Source organism: Rhododendron vialii, chromosome 8a (genome assembly GCF_030253575.1).
Source record: "Rhododendron vialii isolate Sample 1 chromosome 8a, ASM3025357v1".
NCBI lineage: Eukaryota > Viridiplantae > Streptophyta > Magnoliopsida > Ericales > Ericaceae > Rhododendron > Rhododendron vialii.
The window spans coordinates 8,177,323-8,200,606 of record NC_080564.1 but is presented as its reverse complement, the minus strand read 5'-3'; the positions used below and the strand labels follow the sequence as shown (position 1 = coordinate 8,200,606).

General features: G+C 37.4%; 2 protein-coding genes, 1 long non-coding RNA gene and 1 pseudogene across 5 annotated transcripts; 1 reads left to right on the top strand and 3 right to left on the bottom strand.

Moving 5' to 3' along the window:
- Positions 1-50: 50 nt before the first annotated feature.
- LOC131298967 (plastidic glucose transporter 4-like) lies at positions 51-10,005 on the bottom strand. Of its 2 annotated transcripts, none has more exons than XM_058324477.1 (14): positions 9,227-10,005; positions 8,784-9,059; positions 7,014-7,125; positions 6,720-6,787; positions 6,264-6,396; positions 6,073-6,172; positions 5,857-5,969; positions 5,372-5,465; positions 5,139-5,292; positions 3,872-4,018; positions 3,698-3,771; positions 1,386-1,474; positions 1,177-1,291; positions 51-652 (listed from the first exon to the last, which is right to left on the bottom strand). In XM_058324477.1, the coding sequence occupies exons 2-14, from the start codon at positions 9,043-9,045 to the stop codon at positions 470-472; spliced, it is 1,644 nt and encodes a 547-aa protein (XP_058180460.1). In that variant the 5' UTR covers positions 9,046-9,059; positions 9,227-10,005; the 3' UTR covers positions 51-469. The 2 variants fall into 2 exon arrangements, with proteins under 2 accessions (XP_058180460.1, XP_058180461.1); XM_058324478.1 differs by having other exon boundaries at positions 8,784-9,098; positions 9,227-9,373.
- Positions 10,006-12,324: 2,319 nt separating this feature from the next.
- LOC131298968 (chloroplastic group IIB intron splicing facilitator CRS2-A, chloroplastic-like) lies at positions 12,325-17,902 on the top strand (annotated as a pseudogene).
- Positions 17,903-18,091: 189 nt separating this feature from the next.
- On the bottom strand, positions 18,092-23,046 carry LOC131298969 (uncharacterized). Of its 2 annotated transcripts, none has more exons than XM_058324480.1 (2): positions 22,298-23,046; positions 18,092-18,664 (listed from the first exon to the last, which is right to left on the bottom strand). In XM_058324480.1, exons 1-2 carry the CDS (start codon positions 22,676-22,678, stop codon positions 18,314-18,316), a joined length of 732 nt encoding a protein of 243 aa, XP_058180463.1. In that variant the 5' UTR covers positions 22,679-23,046; the 3' UTR covers positions 18,092-18,313. The 2 variants fall into 2 exon arrangements, with proteins under 2 accessions (XP_058180463.1, XP_058180464.1); XM_058324481.1 differs by having other exon boundaries at positions 18,092-18,661; positions 22,298-23,045.
- LOC131298971 (uncharacterized) lies at positions 19,389-22,290 on the bottom strand. The gene is made up of 3 exons (XR_009190578.1): positions 22,065-22,290; positions 20,778-21,694; positions 19,389-20,006 (listed from the first exon to the last, which is right to left on the bottom strand). It is a non-coding gene; the product is annotated as an uncharacterized LOC131298971 (long non-coding RNA).
- Positions 23,047-23,284: the final 238 nt, after the last annotated feature.

The following is a 23,284-nucleotide window of genomic DNA, read 5'->3' as shown; positions in this document are numbered from 1 at the left end:
AGCTAGTCAGCCCATTCTGTTGGCAAAGGAAAAACTATCACTGATTCCACTGAAAGCTGAATCCCCCACCTGCATTATGCTGACAAAAAATTGCCCTGTTATTACAGATAATGATGCACCAAGAGTGCTTTTTTGTTTCAAGTTCGACAGAACACATCAGGAAACTAAAACATACACAAATACATCACAGAATCAAGGGACAAAAAATGCCCTGATTGCACTGCTCTGAGAACCCCAATTCAACATAGACTATCTACAATTACAACAGGTTCGACAAAAGTCCAAAAGAAGAAAAATAAAGCAAAAAGGGGAACATGAAACAAGCATAACCCCAATATGTGGTATTTGCAATGTGGATTCGCATCAAAGTAGAGAAATCCTTCAAGGCTTCAACAGGTCAGTATCAGTCAACTGGGGATACTGTCATTATTGTCATTACCATCACCAACAGTTGGGAAGATTATCAGGATCAAATTGCCGGGTTGAGAGCGCGCTCTATCTCCTCCAATGATCGACCCTTTGTTTCCACAACATTACCAGCTATGTACAGGACAGCTAGAACACAGACCATCGAGAACCCCAAATACACAGAGCTGATTCCGAAATTATTCACAAAACTCAAGAAGAACAGCCCGATGACAAAGTTGGATATCTATTCAAGAAAAAAACAGCAACCCTCGTTACTAGAGCATAGACTTCTAGACACATAATCAGAAAATCCAAGAAAGATGCACAGATTTCTTCTTTTTTCCTGGCTTCCACAGCTTTCATCCAAGGAGAGGTAAAAATGGATATATTACAGATCAACACACAAATTAAAGGCTGTTCTGGTACTTCGTGCGTGCATATCTATCTCATTTTGTAGTGGCAAAATAAAATTTGCCAGTTTGCCAGTTAGTAGTTTTGGTGTAGTGGCAAAATAAAATTTGCCAGTTTGCCAGTTAGTAGTTGGCAAAGAGCAAATAAGCTTGTTTTGTGGGGCTGATTTGCTTAACTGCTTATTAAAGAAAACCAACAATCAGAATAAGCAATTGGTAGCCAAAAGATTTTTCTTATTTTTAGTTCTCCTGATTGCTTCTTTATAAGAAATCCTACATGCGGTGGGAACCCTTAATGTGAAACCGCTGACATTCTGCACCAAAGAAATCACCGAAACCTCTCTTATTCATGACTTACCCAATGCATGCCCAAGGACAAAGCAACTGCTTTTGCTCTTATTCTGGAGGCAAATATCTCTGGAAGTAGAAGAGCAGGCACTGGACCAGCACCAAGTGAAAAGGACAATACATAGCTGTGCAAATGGAATGAAAGCCCAGATTAATCCCATCGGTTATAATGAGTAGATTGTGTAATTTAATTAGCCCAAGTGATAAGAAGTAACTCACAGGACAGTCCCAAGAACAGCAAGGGTGCCTGAATAAGGTGCCAGGGCCTTCCAAGTGAGCGACAAGGAAAGCAATAACATTGAGGCAGCCTGAAATTTGGTTTCAAGATTATTAGTACTTTATTTATCATAATCAAAGGAATCCGAAAAATAGACAGTTCTTGGACAGGTGGAATATGTTACAAGTTATGTAAGGTTTATTACTTATTAGGAAAAACTACAAATCACTTTAGCTAGGGGCAAGCTTTGCTGTCCCACCCGCTCAAGAATCTCAAACTTTGTTTGCATATTCTTTTTGCTTTGCACATATATGTAAACTTTTGATCAAGAGATGTTTACGTAGGAAACTAGATGAAATAGACCTCTGACAAAGCAGAGGGAAAAAAAGAAGCATCTATCAAAGGGTCATAACTATTTTTGACAAAGAAAAGCTTTTAGAAGTGCACTAGGTAGTAATCACACTATCTAGATACTTTTTTGGGAAAAAAACTCTAATAGTCCTTGTAGTTAAGTGTTCGTGTCAATTTGGTCCCTGTAGTTTTAATTGGCTCGATTTACACTCTGTACTTTCTATTTTGTTTCAATTTGGTCCAATTACTAACTTCCGTTAGTCCGCCGTTAGTCCTTTAAATACCAAAATCATATGGCCCTCTTTTTTGGGGTTAAAACAGACCCGTTCGACTAAATAAGCTAACTTCCTTATTTTTTTCGTATTTGTCAGTTTTTCGTCATTTTTTTTTTTTTTTTTTGGGGGGGGGGGGGGGGGGTTATTGCATCGTCATGATGAGAAAAATCTAAAAAGTAAAAAATTATTATCGAAATTCAATTTTTTTTAAATAAAGACGAAAAAATTGGCTTAGGTTTATTTTTCAACATTCCTAGTCAGGAATCAGTGCATGGGCTAAGTGTAGGAAAATGAATGGAATGACAGGGCACTATTTTTTGTAACCACTTGGGCTGTTAAGTTAGGTTTATTGTAACCTAGTTGAGTGGTTTGTTATGTCTATATATTAGATTATGACATGGTAAATTTGGAATTGAGTTTATATAATATTCTGACTTTTAAACATGGCTATTTATCATGTTGACTTTTGGATCTATATCATGTTGTGACTTTTGGACATAGTTCTATATGCATTTTTAGTACTATGCAGAAAAATAAGGCATCTCAGTATTTGTCCACAAGTTGAACATGTAGACAATATCAGCGGTTATGATGCTTCATAGCTGATCATGAAAATGCTGAATTCGACGGCAACTTTTTGTAGAAAATTATAACCAAAATTTTTCCCAAGTGCCTCCTTATCAATGGAGAATGGAAGAATGAGTTGTGTTTTGGTTCAGAGGTATATTAGGGCAAGAGGGGAATGAGTAACCCTATTCAGCTAAATAAGTCAACTGACTTAATTTTTTGTCCTTATTCAAATTTTTTTCCTATTTGTTAGTTTTTCATCATTTTTTTGGGAATTATTGCATCGTCATAACAAGAGAAATCTAAAAGGTAAAAAATTACGATCGAAACCTAATTTTTTTTGAATAAAGACAAAAATAAGTCAATAAGCCAATCGTCTTTATTCAAAAAAAATTGGATCTCGATCATAATTTTTTACTTTTTGGATTCCTCTCGTCATAACGATACAATAACCCCAAAAAAATTGACGAAAAACTAACAAATACGAAAAAAATTTGAATAAGGATAAAAAAATAAATCAGTTGGCTTATTTAGCCGAATGAGTCTATTTTAACCCCAAAAAAGGGGGCCATATGATTTTGTTGTTTAAAGGACTAACGACATATTAACGGAAGTTAGTAATTGGACCAAATTGGAACAAAATGAAAAGTACAGAGTGTAAATCGAGCCAATTACAACTACAGGGACCAAATTGTCACAAATACTTAACTACAGGGACTATTTCAGTCTTTTCCCCTACTTTTTTTTTCCCGGGTGGACAATGCCAGTGAAATATTTGCTACCTACTTGATAAGGCCAACTGGAGACATTTTTTAAGTGGCCAATCAGAAATCTTATCCTGTAAGATTTGTTCAATGAATTCCATCCAAAACATAAAATAAAAGTTCAACACAGAAAAGGTGGGAGGAAATAGTTACTCCTGGTGGACGTATTTAGTATAGATATTGAAAAAGAACATCATCCTATAAGTTCCAAAACTCAAGATTTGTAACAATTTCAAAGATTAATGAAACTTTTTTTGCCTTTCAAAAAAAATAAGTTCCAAAACTCAAGATTTGCACTTCAGTATGTCAATTTAATTAGTGTCACGTGCATCAGATAGATAATCATAATCGTATTACCATTCCAGAAAAGCTTGTAATTAAAAGACTTTTCCTTCCTTGCTTATCCATCAAAGAGGATGCAATCGTTGTACCTGCAAGAAAATTAAAGTCCAGTAGCATGAAACATTTATCCCAACTATTAAATCAGATTTTTCCTTAATATCCTTGAACAAAACAACAAAATAAACTAACCTAATACATTCGATGCCCCAACGAGAGCACTGGCTGCAACATCAGATGCAATTCCAACACTGCGGAACACAGATGTAGAATAATATACGACGGCATTAATTCCAGCCAACTGTTGGAACAAGAAAAGCGCTGCACCAACACTGACGACTGCAGAAGACAAATATGAAACATGTTACGACTTGCAATAGAAAGAAATGAAGAGCAGAAACAGATAAAGGTACTTGACCTAATAATATACAAGCACTCTTCATTATCACTGTAATCTTGGCAATTTTATGTATCGAGCATGCCATTCAAGTTGCACATGTGAGGATCAAATAGAAATCCATTGCAAAGATGCAGAAAATGTTTGATGAATTCAAAGGGATACAGTTAATGCTAGAAGTCCAAACATGTTCAGATGAATCAGATTCAGATACAAACCCATAATGAATGCTTGTGGTAAAGACTGCATTGCACTACATTCATCTCAAATGGCCAAGGGATTTTTAAACAAATGCAAAACTAGTCTCTTTCATGCATGTCATGTGGATGTCTCAGCTCAACAATTTTTGAACAAAAAAAACTCTTAATCCCAACAACTTGGGGCCAACTCAAGAGATCTTTAGTCTCTCATGGTTGCCTTTTCCCCTTCTTACTTTCATAAACAGCTGGGCCTTCAAAAGCCAAATACCCATTTGTAATGGTTTCACTCCAGATTTTAATGCCGCATCCATAAAGACCAAGTCACATTGCCAACTAAACACAGAAATATAATCAGAAAATACTAAATCATATGTGAATGCTAGATAGTTTTCACGTTACAAGTGATTCAGGGAAACAATTTCTGTAGTAAAGAAGCATTCACACATGCTTGAATTGTTTCCCAAATTTGGACCACTGGTGTACGTGAAACATACCTACAGGGGCGGTCACTAATTTGACCTTCTCTTTTGTTTAGCAGTAAGAGGCATCTAACAAGGTGATATTGAAGATAACACAAGGATACAGACGTTCATATGACTTCCTACCATTCCAACATTAGTAAAGTGCAGTCAAACTTACAGGTGGGGTGACTAAGCCACTAAGGTATCAATAAAGACAACCTTAACATGGGAGCTAGCCATTTTCACTTTGCCATTAAAATAACTATCCAGGGCATATCTCATTGTACGTCTAGTATCATTATAGATTTTATCGACGCTGAACTACAAATTCTCAAATGCACATTCTGCGTGTGACTACATGTTATCCGGTATCAATAGCTTCCCTTCTTTTCCGGGTTTACCTTTCCGATATCGGTTACTGAAAAGATCAAACCACCCAGCTTCTGGTTCTGAGGACCCTTGACTTGCTGCACTGAAGTCATTCATTACCTCAGCTACTCTTTCCTTTCCAAATAGTCTTTTTATTGCCATTTCAGCTTCAGGAATTTTTCCTTGCTGCAACCAAATTTGTATAGCTTATCCTCCCTTACACATACAAAAGTTGCAACCAAATGTGACTAACAACAAAGAAAACCTGATAAAGCCACCTAGGACTTTCCGGAGAAAATGCCATTCCCAGTGCTAATAGAACAGAGGGGATAATTGCAATGCCAAACATTGTCCTCCACCTGACGAAAGAGGGAAGAGAATAAAAGAGAGAATGATGGTTCAAAAAACCCTTTCAACATCCTCGAGTTACTTAACATGTGATGATCCAAAAACAAGGTGTACAACAGGATTTTATTAGTATCCCAGGGGTCCTATTCTAAAACTGGTCCTCATTCCTTTATGCCCTGTTGTTTAACAAGAGATACACCAATCTTTGCAATCATTTGATCAGGCAGAACTTCTACGTAAAACTGTACTTTCGGCAAATTGGCTGGTAGAGGAAAATCCACTAAATATGCAGTATCAGTCTTAGCACCTTTCAACAGTGTCTATGAACGTCGGTACATTCACATCTCACTAAACATTAAAGCTACCTTCCTGTAATGTAGGTATCATGTAAAAAATACATACCATAGAGGATTTCCGGCTAAGGGCAATCCAGCTACCAGTGCTGCAAGAATCCCGATACAGATAAAAAGTTGGTTGATGGATCCAAGAGTGCCGCGAATTTCAGTTGGTGATATCTAACCATTGGAAATAATATCAACAAAAAAAATATATATATATCAACAAAAACTGAAAGCTATCAGAATATAATAACACTACTTAAGTTAAAATGACAATTACCTCAGATATGTAAAGTGGCACAATAGCAGATGAGATGCCGATTCCAATTCCAGCAAGTAAACGGCCAATTATTAATGTCTGTACACTATGGGCTGTGGCACTGCATGATTTGACACCATTTATGAATTAGTTTTGAATCTTTTGATACCAAAGCAAGAGCACAACCTCATCATGAAAACAAAGAGATGTACCAAAGAAATGCTCCAACAGCAAGGGGAATTGCATCCAGTTGAAAAGTTCTTGTTCTGCCAAACTTGTCAGCCAATGTTCCCCCAGTAAATGACCCAACAGTAGCACCAGCAAGGAGAGTACTTACAATCCATCCTGTTCAAAACATTGCACAGTTTGAACTCGTTAAACTAGTCCCATTTAAAAGAAAAAGATCCAGAACACTGAAAAATAACATTGAAATACAAAGCAAATGCATGACTAGAGTTTAATGAAAAGTTGTTTTGCATTTCAACTGGACCCAGCCAAACCATGAAAAATACATTTGCCAATGGTAGTACAGAAGTTTCAGAAAAAGACGACCCATCTCCCATATACCACTGATTAAACATATTTTGTATCCAAAAATATGTTCACACAAATAAATAACAGTGCAGAACGCAATACAGATTCTCATCACCCGTCCAACCAAAACTTGCCTTGTAGGACAGTGTTTTCAGCAATACCGAGATCCTTTGAGAGGTACTCTAGAGCACCATTGACCACCCTGAAGCAGACAGGTACATGTTAACCTCAAGCATAACGTGGCAGATAGTTGGACAACAACACCCAACATAAGTTTTTAAACTGATAAAGGAATGTGAATCCAGAAGTAAAGATTTTCAGGACAACTAGAATAGCAGGCATTCGTGAATTGTGGTCAAACACAGTCAAATTCTTCAACTGGCCAGTTTGGAGGAATTATAGTAAACGGTGCCTAAAGAAGGACCTACCCGAGATGATATCCAAACAAAATGGCACCCAAGCAGGCAACACCAACATATGGAAAAACAGAAGGTTTCCCTTGGATTTTACCAGGAGCAACATCCTCAACATCTCCATATCCTTCAACAAAATAAATGTAAAATGATGCTTGTCAGAAAATAGTGAATGACTAATCAAACCTCCAACAATCCATGATCCAAAAAATGAAAACTTTTTAATCCTGCTACTGAACAGCATGAAAATAGTATATACAAATCCCCTCATCCTATCTGATACAACTGCAGCCTGACATTATAAATCTCTACTGAACTCTTCGTCTCCTAGAGCATGGTTTTCATTGGACCCAATGAACTAGAGTGCGACCTGCCCTTCTCTATCTACACTTATTCTCCGTTCTCTCTACATTTTTCATGATCTAGAAATGGAAACTTTTTAATCCTAGTACTAAAGTAAACAGCATGAAGATAGCATATAGAAATCCCCTCATCCCATCTGAGAAACTGCAGCCTGACATAGCACATTATGAATCTCTACTGAACTCTATGTCACCTAGAGTATGGTTTTAATTGGACCCAATGAACTAGGGAGCGACCCCCCCTTCTCTCTCTAAATTTTGCTTTCTCCTAGGGTATTCGGCTTGGGGGCGGGGGCTACCATCTCCACCTCCACCTCTCCGCTCTCAACCTCCACCTCTGGCCCATCTACCCACCCTCTTCATCGTCAGCCACGCGGTGTCAGATCCAGTGACAGCAACATCAACTCCAGCAATATTTTGTCAGGTCCGGCAAAGATGGCAGCAGATCAGGCAAAGAACAAGGATTAAATAAAGGTCATTCTTAATTACCTTTTCTGTTTTTGGTGTCCGCAACAACCACCCCCCCCCCCCCCCCCACACACACACACACACCCTCTTGGTCCCTTTGTGGGGCTTTTACATCATTTGGTTTGAGCTTCCCACTGTCTATTTTGTCTACCTCCTCTCCCTAGAATTCAACTACTCCAGAACTCGATTTCTGTGTACTTTTGCAATCATTGTAAATCGAGCATGAAGCACGTATCTAGGTGGTGTGATGGTGATTCTTTGATGAAATCTTTTGCAAGTGTTACCAGACATTTCTGAAATGAAATTTCTGACGATAAAACATAAACGAGCTAGACAGCGCACCTAGTGGACATCACAAAACATAGCATCATTAATGAAACAAACTGAACTTTGTCCTGTTTTACTGTTTGACTTCGCAAACATAATTAGAACCTGAATAACAACTGACTGAATAGAAATAACAACACTTCCAACCACAACGCAACTTTGAAACTACTTTCTCAATGCACCATCACGATCAAGGACCTAACAACCATCATCATCAAGAGAGATGACAAAGATTCTTAACCAGCTACATCAGCATGATTAACATAATCCTTCAGCAAGACCCTTAGCTCGGCTCTCAACCCTCGCTCTATGCTCGCGTTCTCAATACTGGCTCTTGCGAAGTTATACTTAAGGATGTTTTCGAAAGACACTTTCGCCCTCCCGCTCTTGCATGCGCATTACGCAACTAAGCCTCAAAATTGCAGGCAGCATGATTGCATGAAGCACAAAACTTAGTTGCATAATCCTTCAGTAGGACCCTTGCACAAAACTTAGTTTAATACTATAGAATGTTTTCGAAAGACACTCTCGCACACGAATAGGAAATCCTCGATTACGCAACAGGTGATAAAGCGGAAACAACAAGGAGCTCAATAACCAGATGTCAAATTCAAAGCGAGGAACATACCAGAAGCTTGAGCCCTGACTGATCGGGACTTGACAGATGACGGAGACACTCCGTTAACGCCGATTCTCACGTAGGGAAGCTCCGACTCCATAGGACCAGAGCCGAGTCGGAACCCGAAGCAATTGTAGCGGTCTGTCATGCGGAGGTCGATCGAAGGAGGTAGACTTTTTCTATTCCTCGACTCAACGAAGCCCGGTAAGACCCTACGGCTTTGAATTTCCAGGCCCACGCTGGGTTTGACTGCATAAGTCGAGGCTTGCATTTTGACAACTCGGCCTGATGTTTAAAACCGCAGAAAAGTATTTTCCGACGTACCCACACACACAAAAAAAAAAAAAAACGCAGAAAAGTCAATGAGGAAGCAAACAAACAATTAAATACTCCGTACTAATACTACTGAAGCATCACAAATGCCCTGAGAGAGAGACAGAGTAGATTAATACTTGCACTGAAATCAAAACGGGATCAGAAGAGGACGGCGATCGTCGACCCTGCTTTCGCCGTGGAAAAGGGTAGTTGCCGACTGGTTTGTGCGTCTCTCTCTCTCTCTCTCTCGTACTAGTTGAGGTCTCTCTCTCTTCCTCGTACTAGTTGAGGCGTGGGGTTAAAGCCGTTCATTAAGCTACTCTCTAATTTTATCCTTAGTTACAGTATTTTTTTGATCGGCATAATTAATATTATCCGTAAAATACAGATTGATCCGCTCAAAACTTATTTTTATTTTTTTTTTTTGTTATCCCTTGAGTCCTAAACGGTGATTCGTCGCATTTTTCATCTCGTTGATATCGTAACGAAGAGTATTCTTGCGAAAATACAGTTTGATCTGGTAATAATAACAATTGGGAGAAGAATTTGTAAATCTGTTTTATAAAATACTAGCAAGCATAATTTTAAACTCAAAACTGTCTCTCTCATACTGTATTAATGTATTTCATACTAGTTGTTCATATCAAGTGTAGCTTTGGAGGTTCCGCTAAATTCCTGTGAAAGAGATGGAGAGGGAGAGAGAGAGTTGAATAGGATAACCGAAGGTTAGGAGATCGTTTTCCAAATCTCATTGGTGGACAATTTGGTGTTGTGCAGTGAGATCCGAGCAGAGATTCGAGGGAACGGCATCCGACAGCTTGGAGTGAGATCCGAGCTGAGATTCGAGGGAATGGCATCTAGGGAACGGCATCCGACAGCTTGGAGTGAGATCCGAGCCGAGCCGAGATTCGAAGGCACGGCATCCAAGAGCTTGGAGTTGCTTTAAAAATAAAATTTGGACCCACATGGGTACATGTTAATGAGATTACCAATTCAAGCTTGTCTCTATCTCTCGCTAATTGCTAGAAATAAGATTTGCACCCATAAATGGTAATAATACATAATGGGATTATGTCCGGTTGTTATTTTTAGGGTCCTGAAATTAGTCGAGGTACACGTAAATTGGTTGGGATACCCGGTTATCAAAAAAAAATTAGAAACACACGTACATCAATCGAAATCATATTGACCTTATTCGTTTAAGGCTTATAGATTTTGGATTCTAATTGTTATCTTATTCCTCTCAAATTATTACTCTTAATTTTCTTTCTTTCTCTATGTAATTATTACCTTTATTTTCTATCATTACTCTATTTCTTTCAACACTCATTACTTATGAATCCAAATCCAAAATTCCAAAACGCACATGGTCATTTAGATTGGTTTGCGATAATTTGGGCACGCAATGATTTTCTTTCAATTATTTTGTTGGAATTTTAATTAGGTAACCCTTTTTTTGGCCATATTTTATAGTTAGCAGGGTTAATGGAAAAGTTAGTTAACGAAAGAACTTATAGACTATTCATAGTCCTGAAACTCCAAATCCCGCTCATCGTGGAACTTGAACATTAGTCTCCACAAAGAAAAAACATAAGTAAATCATCTCACCAAGCACAGTTTCTCTATGTAACCCTTTTTAACAATGGAAAATCAGCTTAGGAAGATAAGGAAAGAGAGTAATAGAGTACGGAGTATTTTAGTTGGATAAGGGATTAGATTTCAGGTTGGGTACTGTTGTAGATATTGCAGTCAGGCGCACGTCAGCTCAGCTGGCCGAGTGCTAGGAGACAAGGAGAGAGAATGCAGAATGCACGTCAGCAGAGTAAGCTGTGGCTATAGGAAGCAGGCCCTCACCGGCCCATTAAAGGTGCAAGCCCAGTTGTTTGAGTCCTTTTTTTTTTTTGACAAGTCAAACAGTTGTTTGAGTCCTTTTAAGCAATGGGAAAATGACGACATCGGCTTATTTTGATAATTAATAGAAGAAATTAAATAGGCATTTTTATTAGAAGACTTATTTAGATGTTTATTCTAGTAGGTTTAAATATTTATATTCATATTCTCAAATTGTTATGTTGCCCCATAATACCCCTAGCTATATTAATATATTGATATACAAATATATTTGTATGGGATATACTATGGACGTAGATTTTTAATCCCCACCATTATAGGGATGAGATTAAATTGTGCACGGCCCCGCCGTGTACAATGTTTGCACGGCAAAGGCATAGATGAATGCCATGTCACCATTTGGTCCATCCAGCCCGTTCAATTTCTCTCTCTCTCTCTCTCTCTCTCTCTCTCTCTCCCTCTCTCTCATCACTTTCTCACATTCAATTAGTTTAATTTTTTTAGACTATTTATATATATATATATATATATATATATATATATATTAAAAATATGATTAAAAATTTAATTATTTCGATTTTCAATCTTATTAAACCGGTGCAACCATCGTAATATTTTTTTTCTCTTTAGAGCTCTCATAATTAAGTAAACTTGATTATAATAGCTTTAGAGACAAAATTTAATTATGACCGTTTATAATAATATGATCAGGATAAAAAGATCTTTGCACTGGTTTAAACGGATTGAAAATTGGAGCACTTAAGTTTTTAACCATATTTTTTAATATATAAACGATTTAAAAAAATTAAGTGCTCCAATTTTCAATCTGTATAAACCAATCCAAAGATCTTATTATTTTGATCATTTTATTCTAAATAGTAATAATTAAATTTTGTCTTTACGGCTTTCATAATTAAGTATCTGTTCTTTATTTGGCAAACCACCCAATTTCCGAACCTAACCCATTTAGAATTCGTGTTCTCGAGTCGTGTCATTTTTGTGTTTCGTGTCAGAAATGATCAACCCTAACCCACTAACTTCGTGTTCGGTTCGTATCGTGTTATCGTGTTTTGTATCCGTTGCCCAGGTCTAGTATATATACTTTATGCTAATTTTTATTTATTTTTCATTATTTCTACATATATATATGTTCGGGTTTAGGTCTTGTTCGGGTCGTATCGTGTTAATGGGTGACACGGATAAGTAATCGTGTTGGTCGTGTCAGTTTCGTGTCTCGCGTGTTCAACCCGAACCCGACCCATTTTAGAATTCGTGTTCTCAAGTCGTGTCATTTTCGTGCTTCGTGTCAGAAATGGTCAACCTTAACCCGCTAACTTCGTGTCGTGTTATCGTATTTCGCATCCGTTGCCCAGCTCTACCCACAAACATCTCTCTCTTGTTCCAAGAAAAAACCCAGACATGCATTTCACCAGTTGCAACGAAAAAGTTTTGCATTGGTTTGATGGTTTCTTTGGAGCACTGTGATGAGGAGAGGAAGCAAACAACTAATGGAAGTCCGAGTTTAAGGCGGCGATCAAACCATTAATTGCAAAGCAACAATTGGCGGAGATTTTCAGCGAATCCGTCGACAATCCTATCGATATCGACGGCAAAGTTCGGTGATCTCATAGATCTTGGATTTCTCGTCTACCTCATCGATCTTCGGTGTATTGAATTAGTTATTGCATCGCGCCCACCATTTCAAAGACCGATGGATAAGCCATTACTTTTTGTCATGATTTCAGTGTATGTGTTTTGATTTCTTCAAATTTTGGCATGATTTCTATTTATTGTGGTTTCATCGGGACGATTTTACGAGACGTGTTCATGATTTTTTATGTTTTATGATATTTTACAAATTTTGTCATGATTTCGGTATATGTATCGGTTTCTCCGAATTTTGTCGTTATTTCAGTTTAGTATAGTTTCGTCGGTACAATTTTACGATACGTATTCATAATTTTTTTGGTTTCATGGTAATTTCACAAATTTTGTCATGATTTCAATATACATGCTCCAATTTCTTCAAATTTTGTTATGATTTTAGTTTTATGTAGTTTCGTAGAGACAATTTTATGATACGTATTGATGACAAATTCATGGAGAATTTCAAGTAATATGTCATGATAATTTATGATGATATTTTTTATAGAAATGTGTCATGATCATTATTTATTATCATTGTACGGATATATGTTCTTATTTATGAATATATTCATTTTCAAGTTTGGTAGATGTTAGTTTTATTTTTAAATGTTGTTTTTAGATTTTAGGTAAGAGAAAATTAGAGAAAATATAAGGAGAGAAAAAGATAGGAGAGAGAATGAGATAAATTAGGAAAAATTAAGGGGAGTGAAAGATTATAAAGATTATGAGAGAAAAATAGTAGTTTAGAATTTATTTAAATTTGAGGATGAAAAGATAAGTTTTAAATCCTGCTAGGATGAAGACTTTAAGTATTTACCTAGGGAGGGACTCCTATTTACGTTCCTCTAATTAATATTTGTCAAGGACAGTATTAACGAATGTCCTTAACGGGTATTAATTATCAAAACACGTTCTGGTTAGTCATTTTCCCTCTACTTAGCAAAGACCTGTGTATTTATGCAGTCTTGTTCCCTGAAGAAATAACAGCCGAAGCCAAATCCAGCATTTGATACCGTCGAAATAGCATTTGATACACGTCCTGATTGTTGGGTTTGATTATGGAGATGAGCTGGGAACAGTTAAGTACTAGCACCGCTACAAAATGTTTGTCAAATATTTGTCCGGTCTATAAAATGTAATAACGCATTTCTTTCCTGAAAAAATCCAAACTTTTTTTTATGAATTAAAAGAACTATCGATATCTAATGAATTGTTGAAAAAAATTTAAATTTTTCTTACAAAAATTGTATTATTTTTATATTTTTTGGACCGGACAAATATTATGGAACCAAATGAGCATGATATTTGCCATATTTATGCCCAACTGACTGAATTTCTTGACTCCACCCTCACCTATGCCTCTGTATGTTTTGAGTCGCTTCACACATTGGGCTGTGGTCATCGACGTGCAAATTCTTTTCTGATAGTGTTGCATTTTTCTCATCAGGTCGATTTTTTGTGCAGTCTCTTGTCCGAATATTTGCGTATCCTACCCAAGAAGCCCCGTTCTTCTTCAAAGGCGCTCAGCTCCGACAAGGCTTCGTGTATCCGCCTCATACTCCAGTCCCAGCGGGGCTCAAGTGGAGTACACTCCATGGCTAATTGTTGGATTGGGAAACCCTGGGAATAAGTATCATGGAACTCGGCACAATGTAATCCCCCGTATGCTGAAAATTGGCTTGTTTTTTTAATTCTTGTTTGATTCCCTAATTGCAGATTTGCCCGTGTTTGTTTAAATGTGGGTTAGGTTGGGTATCAAATGATTGATCACATTTCTCAAGCAGAAGGAATTACGTTGAACTCGATACAATCGAAGGCCTTAATAGGAATAGGTGCTTCATTGGCTGTATTTATTGACTTATGTGTCTATTATATCTCTTTTCTTTTTCCAAATCTTTGGGGCATATAATGTTGAGTTCTGAATTTTGAAATTGATTCAAATCTATCTTGTGAATCAGTACAGGTTCAATCGGAGAAGTACCAGTTCTGTAGGCAAAACCTCAAGCCTACATGAATTTCACTGGAGAATTGGTTGGTTCTCAGCTTTCGCTTTTAGTACTTGTGCAACAGGAAAATGTCCTATGTAACCAGAGCGCTGGCTGGTGGCGATATGAACAACCACGGGGCATTGTGTGGCTTTATTGTGTCTTTGCAGTTTGCTTGTCGTAAGGAGCATGGTCACCACTTATTGTATGAAGCATGATATGCTAGGCTGTGATCCAATGTAATTGTGTTTGCCTTTTGCATTCAGCTGTTCAATGTTGATTAGATTGAGCTTTTTCTCTTATACTGACTGCATACGGCCAAAATACATTCCTTATACTTGGCACCAAATAAGAAAATGTTGAAGTTCGAAACCCTCTTGTCATATATTGTTGATGTTGTGATGTTCTCTTAATTACAGTGTCTGATTGCTTACTTTCCCTGAACGAAATGTTTAGCTTTTCTGGAGTATGATGAGGGGCTCATTTGTCTGTACATTACATTTTTGGTCTTCTAGCTGTTGTTTTTTGCTTAGAGAGGAAGAAAGTAGAGAACTTTTAGAGCCAAAGAAGTTTCTCCTCGTTCTTTTTAAGAAGGTTGCAACAGATATGGATGTTTCGTTTCTTCTTCTTTTTTTGTCCCATTCACATCATTGATACATGCCGGAAATAGCTAAATTTCCAAATGAATCGATTTGACCCAGTTTCAGTCTTAAACTTGATATCCTCAACTCTTTTACATGCTTAAAATATGAGCTATGCACCAGGAACTGTGTTTAGCTTAATCACATTGGCAGCTAGACCATAAGTTTTTACATTGACTGCCATTCAATTCTTCTCTTTAGTACGAAGTATTTGATTAAGTATTTATATTGTGTTGTGAGTCTTGTGACCCTGATGTTCCTCCTTTATATCAACTTCTGAGTTGATGTGCATTTTGATTTGGATATGTGGGGCTTTTAGATGGAGAATTGTCGTTTTAAACATTTTTTGAGGATATCGAGTTCTTATACTTGCGTTTATGAGTCCCAAGCTTGATTCGCACTTTGGGGTCTGTGATTGGGGAACATCAATCTATTTCTTTCGTTTTGGGTTCTTTAAAGGCTCATTAAAGACCATGGGTTCAAAATCAGCAGGAAGCTATTGAAATTTGGTGTTGGTGTTTCTGTTGGTTCAGTTGTGCTCTCTTTTTTAGGCTAATTACCAGGCAGGTCCATTTCAAATGGTGGAAACAACCAATCTTTGGTTATCTTTGTTTCATTTGGTTCATTTCAAATTTGTTGTACTGATTGTTATATCATACTGATTGTTAAATCAAGCAACTTGTTTCGGATATTGTTTCGGATATGAAGCTGTATTGATCTTTTGATCTTCAACATGCTTTGAGGTTTTTTCAATCAGAGCATTAGCTACTGTAAGATAAAGTCACACCACTTCATGCCCTTTGCTTTTAGCGTACTGGTCTTGCCTTGAGGCTTTAAAATGACTCCTCGTGTCTCTGTGTCCTAGCTCTTTATCTCTCATATCATCTTGTATGATATGGTCGTGTTGATGGATTGTTACCTGATTCTTTAAAATCTTAAGTATCATCTTGTATTATTCTTTTTGGTGCATATCTAAGCCCTTTCATTTTCTTTTGCATCTCAAGGTTGGACTGCTTGCTGCATATTATCAGGTGCCCCTGCGCCATATCTTGCTGGTATGAAATTTCAGATTACATAATATTTTGATTTTTAATAAACTACTCTTCTACTTACCGAGCATCGTTTGACAATTCATGGTTTTTTGTAATTTTGATTGTAGGTTTATGATGAGATGAGCCTTTCGAATGGCATTTGAGGCTTCAGCTAAAAGGAGGGCATGACTATCACAATGGGTATTGCTCCCCCTCATAGTACCTGTATGAAATCACCTGCTTCATTCTTCATGTTTGATAAGTAGTCTTTGTCAATGTAAATCATGTTCTTCCCAGGTTAAATGTATCTCATCTCCTCATATGGATTTGCAGAGTAATGCCCGCTTGTGTTCTTTAAGGACATTCTGCTCCCCTTTATGGAACATGCTTTTGATCTTATTTTGGGATAAATGTATAGCTTATGAACCTTGAATACTGTAAAACACAACTTAAGGTCTGCTAGACACGGCAATTTAACTACTACTAGGCTTCTGGTTGCACTACCATTCGAAAGTACAAACTGGCATGTCTCTTGACACTCTTGTTTGTGGTGACCCCGAGGCCCAAACTCCGATCCACGGTTGTAACATAGCTACTGTAACTAGAGAATTGGCCCATCTCTTACAAACAATTCTCTTAGGTCGTATCACAAATTTACTACCATCTATGCAGTTGTGAATAACATGGTCGGGGCTATCATTAAGAAACCGTATTTAGAAACCAATAGATTCCTTTATGTGTACAGAGAGTTAATGCTATCTTTTTATGCCTTGCTACAGAGTCAAGAGTGTGATAGAGCATTTGGATGGTTGTCGTGAGTTCCCACGGTCGTCAATAGGTTGGTTTGTTGGAACAGCATTACTTGCTTTTCATTACCCTATTCTCCTAAAGTTGCAGGGTTGCAGGTTGTGTAGTGGCCAACATTTTGTAATTCTGTGCTTGTATAGGGATTGGAAATCCACCTGGTACTATGGACATGAAAGCTTATCTTCTTCAAAAGTGCAGTTTGTTAGAGCAGAAACAGGTGAAGATTATTTCCGTTTTTGTAGGGTTTTGATTGTAGTCAACTTTGAAAATTTAAGTTCCCCGGTTAGCTGTTGGTTTCATTGCTTTTTTAGACGTTCTGGTGTAATTTGTCCTTCCTATATTAATCACGGTGTTGGAGTGACACATCTGAGGATAAAAATTTGGAAGTTAAACGAAATTTACGGCCTGAGAACTTGATTGTTCCATCTCTCTCTCTCTCTCTCTCTGGTAGGTGTTAAGTTTGGTGAAAATGCTGATTGACTGATTCTCTCTCTCTCTCTCTCTCTCTGGTAGGTGTTAAGTTTGGTGAAAATGCTGATTGACTGATTGTTATGGACTATCTGGACAGATGGATGCAGCACTGGAACAAGGGGTTGATGCAGTGAGGAATCTGGTGCTCAAGGGCTTCAACAGCCTTGCCACCAGATTTAAGCTGGAGCAGAAGTACAAGTATAACAACGTTTGAATATTACTTCTAAAGAGTTGTGTATCAAGCAACTTGAGAAGATGCTCTGTACTCCCTTGGGTGTTAGACAAAATAACGATTGCTCTTGTCGATGCTCTGTGGTCTGTTCAAGTATCATGGTTTATGTCGTCTTCAATGATATTTATCCGCTAATGCTGCATCTCAACTGTTCAACAAAGATCTTCGAATTGTGACTTGCAATTGCTTTGCAAAAGTAAACCGTGATAGATTACGCTATAAATTATAGGGGTGCTATGTATTTTAGCTACTCATAAGCTGATTTGAGGATACTGTCAATACATGAACACCCTTCCATAAAGCAAGAACAAGAAGAAAGACAGAAAATCATGCACAATAGCAGCCAAAACAAAGCATTTCCTGTATTCTCTGAGTCAAAATCCTGAAACAATTCCAATCATTCCTCACATATACAACCAGCTAAAATCAAAGAGCATAGACTGTGACCATCAACTAGTACACATCATCAACTTAAACTACATTCTGATGACGAAACCATATTGCAAAAGGCTCTAAATCCACAAACAAACTAGCGGTAGACGGTTATCCCACTGTTGAATCACTTCCTCTTGCTTTTCTCCTTCCCGAAGATCGAGCCTAAGCCAAAAAGATTACCTGGATGAACATTCAACACTGGATTGACTCGAACACCACCACCGTTGCCATAAGACCCGTAACTCTTCTTCAATGGAGGCTTCTGATAGCTACCCCAAGTTGAAGAGTATTGCGATGGTATCTTTGGAGCTGCAACGGATGGATGATTTTTCTTGGAATTCTGCTTCTGGCTCGCTGCTGAACCGGTTGAATTACTTCTCGATAGAAGAGGCAGGGGGCATAAGCTCGGACCATATCCACTGCCACAATTCAAACTGCTACTCCTCTTGAATCGCCAAAACGATTTCGAGCCCTGCTTTGTAAAAGTTATACATGATAATGTTCTAATCAGCTTGTCTTCTTTTCTTCTTTTCTTTTCTTTTTTTAAACACTAATCAGCTTGTCAATAGCAAAAATATAACAGCCTTCTTAGTGCAGATACTTGAACTTTCAATCCTGATGATTACAAGAATTCAACTCAACTGATAGTCTGATAGTAATGACTCAGGAACTGGACCTTTGTCTTTATCATTGAACTCGGTAAATCGTAATTGGAATCAATTCTTTGCTCGGTCAGCATTGGAAGAATTACATGCACTCCGATAGTAATTTGAGGAAAAAACGTAAGCGTTTTTACAATGTCGTTCACATAAATCAACAAGTTATGGCATTTTAACATTTTATTCACAGAAACTAACTTGTCAACAAAAAAAAAAATTGTTACAGTAACTCTACTCACAAACGCATCTACAACTTTTTCACTACCGGAAACAACTTGACATTTTTCAACAACTTATTCTTTACCGGATACACCTAACAACTTGATTGTTACAAATTTTTTCTCACTACTTACTCACTACCGCAAACACCTGTAGTGAAAAATCCCCCAACTGATTCCACTGGCTCTAATTAATGCCATAGGACCATAGGCTCTACTTTCTTTTTTGACAAATTATTCGTTGTTTGGTAAATATAATCCAGTCACACAACAGAGGTCATACACTAAAGTTTGGCCTGTTCGTTTTGGGATTTTAGATTTGGATTTGTAGGTAATGAGTGTAGAGAGAAAAGAATAATAATTGGAAACATGAATAATGATTGGAGAGAGAGAGAGAGAGAGAGAGAGAGAGAGATGAGAGTAATAATTAAAAATAAAGATAAAAAATGGAGAAAGAATCTAAAATTCAAATTCCAAATCTCACAACCGAACAAGGTCGTTCGTTTCTTCTTGGTTTGAGATTTGAAATTGGTATCATCAATTCTTGTGGGGTTATGGGCCTATTGACCTGGCTCTATCGGCTGGCCCCACTGGTAAATGACGAAATTGGTTCTCAAAAATTAATCAAAATATGTGTTAGCCGACTCCGACGCCTTCAATTATTAAAAAAAGCAAAACAGAGGTCTTACACCTTGTGATTGTGGTGGCAATAGACCACGTGATCCCCAACCAACCTACAGAAATAAAATTTTCTCTCCTCTTACCTTTGCAGTGATTAATGAGGGTAGGCACTAACCTTGTATTTATAATCTCTAACCTAGGGAGTAAATAATAGTCATGTGTTTTAGGATCACATAAAGCTTATTCATACCCGATATTGAAATAAATATTGGATCAAGAACCACTCATCAAGCTGATCAAAAAAAAAAAAAAAGAACCACTCATCAACGTAGGACCCCATGCACAAACACATAATTATTATATAGCAAGGTAGATGAAATTACAAACTAAAGTAACTAAGCCACAATAAAGCACAAGCTGCATAACACTTGAGAATGCACCACAAGCACTCATTCATAGCTGACCAGAATAAAAGGTACCAACAAATACTACTTATTTTGAATTAAAGGTGATGTATTGTGAGAGAATAACTTATCTCGTCAAGCGAAAAATAATTACTTAAAAAATAAGAACCTTAACAGAACGGGTTTAATTCTAAACACTTATAACATTTGAATCATAAAATTCGTAATTACTATAAAATCCGTTACTAACTATATATATGTACACCTTTACTTGAGATTTTGCTTTTTCCTAGGTTTCAAGTTTGAAACCTGGTACAATCAATTCTAGTGAGGTTAGTCTACATGGGACTCTTGTCCCGGCCCCAATCGACCCTCCTGGTGGATGGTAGAATTTGTTTTCGAAAACTGATTAGAATATGCGTTAACTGAGTCAAACACCCAAAGTCACAAAAAAAACAAAACAAAAAACCCAAAGGTCTCACACCTTGTGATTGTGGTGGCACTAGAGCACATGATCCCCAACCAACGTAATAAATCTGTCTTCTCTTACCCTTTATGATGATTAATGAAAGTATGCACCAACCTTGTATTTATAATCTTCAAACTAGTAATAACAGCCATTAGTTTAGGATCACGTAAAGCTGATTCATATCCTATACTGGTAAAGCTACTGGATCACCAACCACACATCAACATTGGACCCCATGCACATGACCGACACATAAATACTAGTACTGTATTGCAAGGCAGACCAAGCCCCCATGCCTAGCAATTACAAACTACTCCATCGGTCTTGATTTGTTTGTCCATTTTTTTGATTTTTTGAGAGTGTTTGATCTTTAAAAAAATTGTTTATAATTTTCAATTCGTAATGTTTTTAAGATGCAATATGGATCTTATTTGGTAGATCTCAAATAATTATACTATACAAAATCTTCAAAATCATAAAATGTAAGATATAAATATAATTTTGAAAGACACAAATTTCGACAATTGGACAAACAAATTGGGACGGAGGAAGTAAGTAACTAGCCAAAATAAAGCATGACATTTCGATCGGTACGCACCGCAAACACTCATTCGTAACTGACCAGAATGAGTCCCACTCCTCTCCAATTCCTTCGTGTATATATATAGATTGGAGAGAACAATTTCTCCCATTCCGGCCCGGAAAAAATCTTTTCGATCTCACATTCAATGATCGGGACTGGTCCTATTCTTGAACTCATTGAGAGCAAGTTGATCGATTATTGTTTGATACGATTTCAAAACACATTCATATAGCAAAAAGAATAGAAACAGGTTTTGTACCAGTGCTGCAATCTAAGTTTTTGCAAGATAAATATGTTCCAAAATCATATCAAAGGATATCCAATAAATTTGATTTTTTAGGCCTTGTTTGTTTTCGGATCTCAAAACCCCTAGCACGGTCTCTTATAAATTGTTTATATTTCTCTCTTCATTTATTACTCTAAAAAAAATGAACGGTCTCGATCATTTAAGTATGGTCGTAAATAGTTTTCCCGGGCTGCAATTGTTCTCTTTAATCCATTTGAAGGGATTGGAGAAGATCCGGACTAGACCAGAATAGCACGTTCTCCAACTAAATAAGCCAATTGGCTTATTTTTTTGTCCTTATTCAAATTTGTTTTCGTATTTGTTAGTTTTTCGTCAATTTTTTTTGGAGATTATTACATCGTTATGACAATAGAAATTTAAAAAGTAAAAAAATATGATCGAAATCTTTTTTTTTTTTTGAATAAAGACGAAAAAATTGGTTAATTGGCTTATTTTTGTCTTTATTAAAAAAAAAGATTTCGATCGTAATTTTTTACTTTTTAGATTTCTCTTGTCAAGACAATGCAATAATCTTCAAAAAAAAAATTGACGAAAAACTAATAAATACTCGGAGTACGAAAAAAATTTGAATAATGACAAAAAATAAGCTAATTAACTTATTTAGCTGAACGGACCAAACACTTCTACACACACAACTCATGAATCATAAAGTTCGTCACTAACTATAAATTCCGTACCTAATTAAGTATAATTATGTACTTATAACTTTATTACTTATCTAACCGTACACCCTTATTCATAACTACATCAAACAACTTAACGAAAATTAAAAATTCGTAATATCGCCATCTACACACTCTAATTAGGAGTATATTTGATTTGGAATCTACTGAATTAAAAGTCTTACATGTTTTTCCTCGGACTCGGAGATCGCTCCTTTCCTCTCCTCCTTCAATCCCTCTTCAATCTCACCTTTTCCACATTGTAGATCCGCTGCCAGAACTTCCGGTGGCCGAATTTCTCGCCGCTGCGGAGCGACGTTTTCCTTGATTCGGAAGGGAAGGATTCTCCCGTCAGAAAAAAGCTCATCGGCGGATGAAGACGCCTGGGCGCAAGCCTCTTGGGTGCAGAAATCGAAATCGACGCCCGAAGAAGAAGAAGAATTCGATCGGAAGTGGTGTTCGATCGGAGCGGCGTCGGATTGAGAGAGGTCGTACGAGAACGAGATCCTAGCTGGACTCATCACCAGCGTAGAAGAAGAATTCTCAGAGCATATCTCCATTGCCATTAATAGAGTATTTTCTTTCTCCAAGGGAAAAGGCCGTTTTACCGAGTCATGCAAAACGGAGAGTGGGAATTGGTAGGAAAGTGCGCCCGAGTTTGAATTTTGGGGACGGGAGAAATCATTTACTGTACTACTTACTACTAGTAGGAGCAGTACTATTCCTGTTTCTTGGGGGGCGGAATTGAATTTCTTGTCTTGGATAAGAAAGTCGTGAGAATTGGTGGGAAACGAAGGTTCGGATGATGAATGTGAAAACGATTGAGGTGAAGAAGACGAGGAGAGAGGGTATAGTTAGTGCATGGAAATTTGGGCAAGGAGTCTGGAGGGCATATGCTTTTGGGGAAAAACAAACAAAAATGAAACAGATACTACTACTCTATTGGCAGGGGATTTAAATAGACTTGGAGGGATGAAACTTTAATCCCCGCAGTGGGGTGCAAATGAGCCGAGCCGAGTTTTACAGTGTTTGAATGTTGCTCGAGCCTAAAACTCGAGCTTGAATTCGGCTGGGTTTGGGGAAAGGTTTTCTTTTTTTCATTTTTCCCCCCTTTTCTGAGAAATGATTTCATGAACTGGTGACACCGGGTGGCGCCGTGGCACTAATGCGGG

Coding starts and splice junctions, on each gene's coding strand:
- LOC131298967 (XM_058324477.1), bottom strand. CDS start 9,045: ATGCAAGCCTCGACTTATGCAGTCAAACCCAGCGTGGGCCTGGAAATT. Junction 5,970..6,072: donor TGCCACTTTACATATCTGAG/GTAATTGTCATT, acceptor TCCAATGGTTAG/ATATCACCAACTGAAATTCG. Junction 5,293..5,371: donor GTCCTAGGTGGCTTTATCAG/GTTTTCTTTGTT, acceptor ATTTGGTTGCAG/CAAGGAAAAATTCCTGAAGC.
- LOC131298969 (XM_058324480.1), bottom strand. CDS start 22,678: ATGGCAATGGAGATATGCTCTGAGAATTCTTCTTCTACGCTGGTGATG. Junction 18,665..22,297: donor CCGAGTCCGAGGAAAAACAT/GTAAGACTTTTA, acceptor ACTTTTACAAAG/CAGGGCTCGAAATCGTTTTG.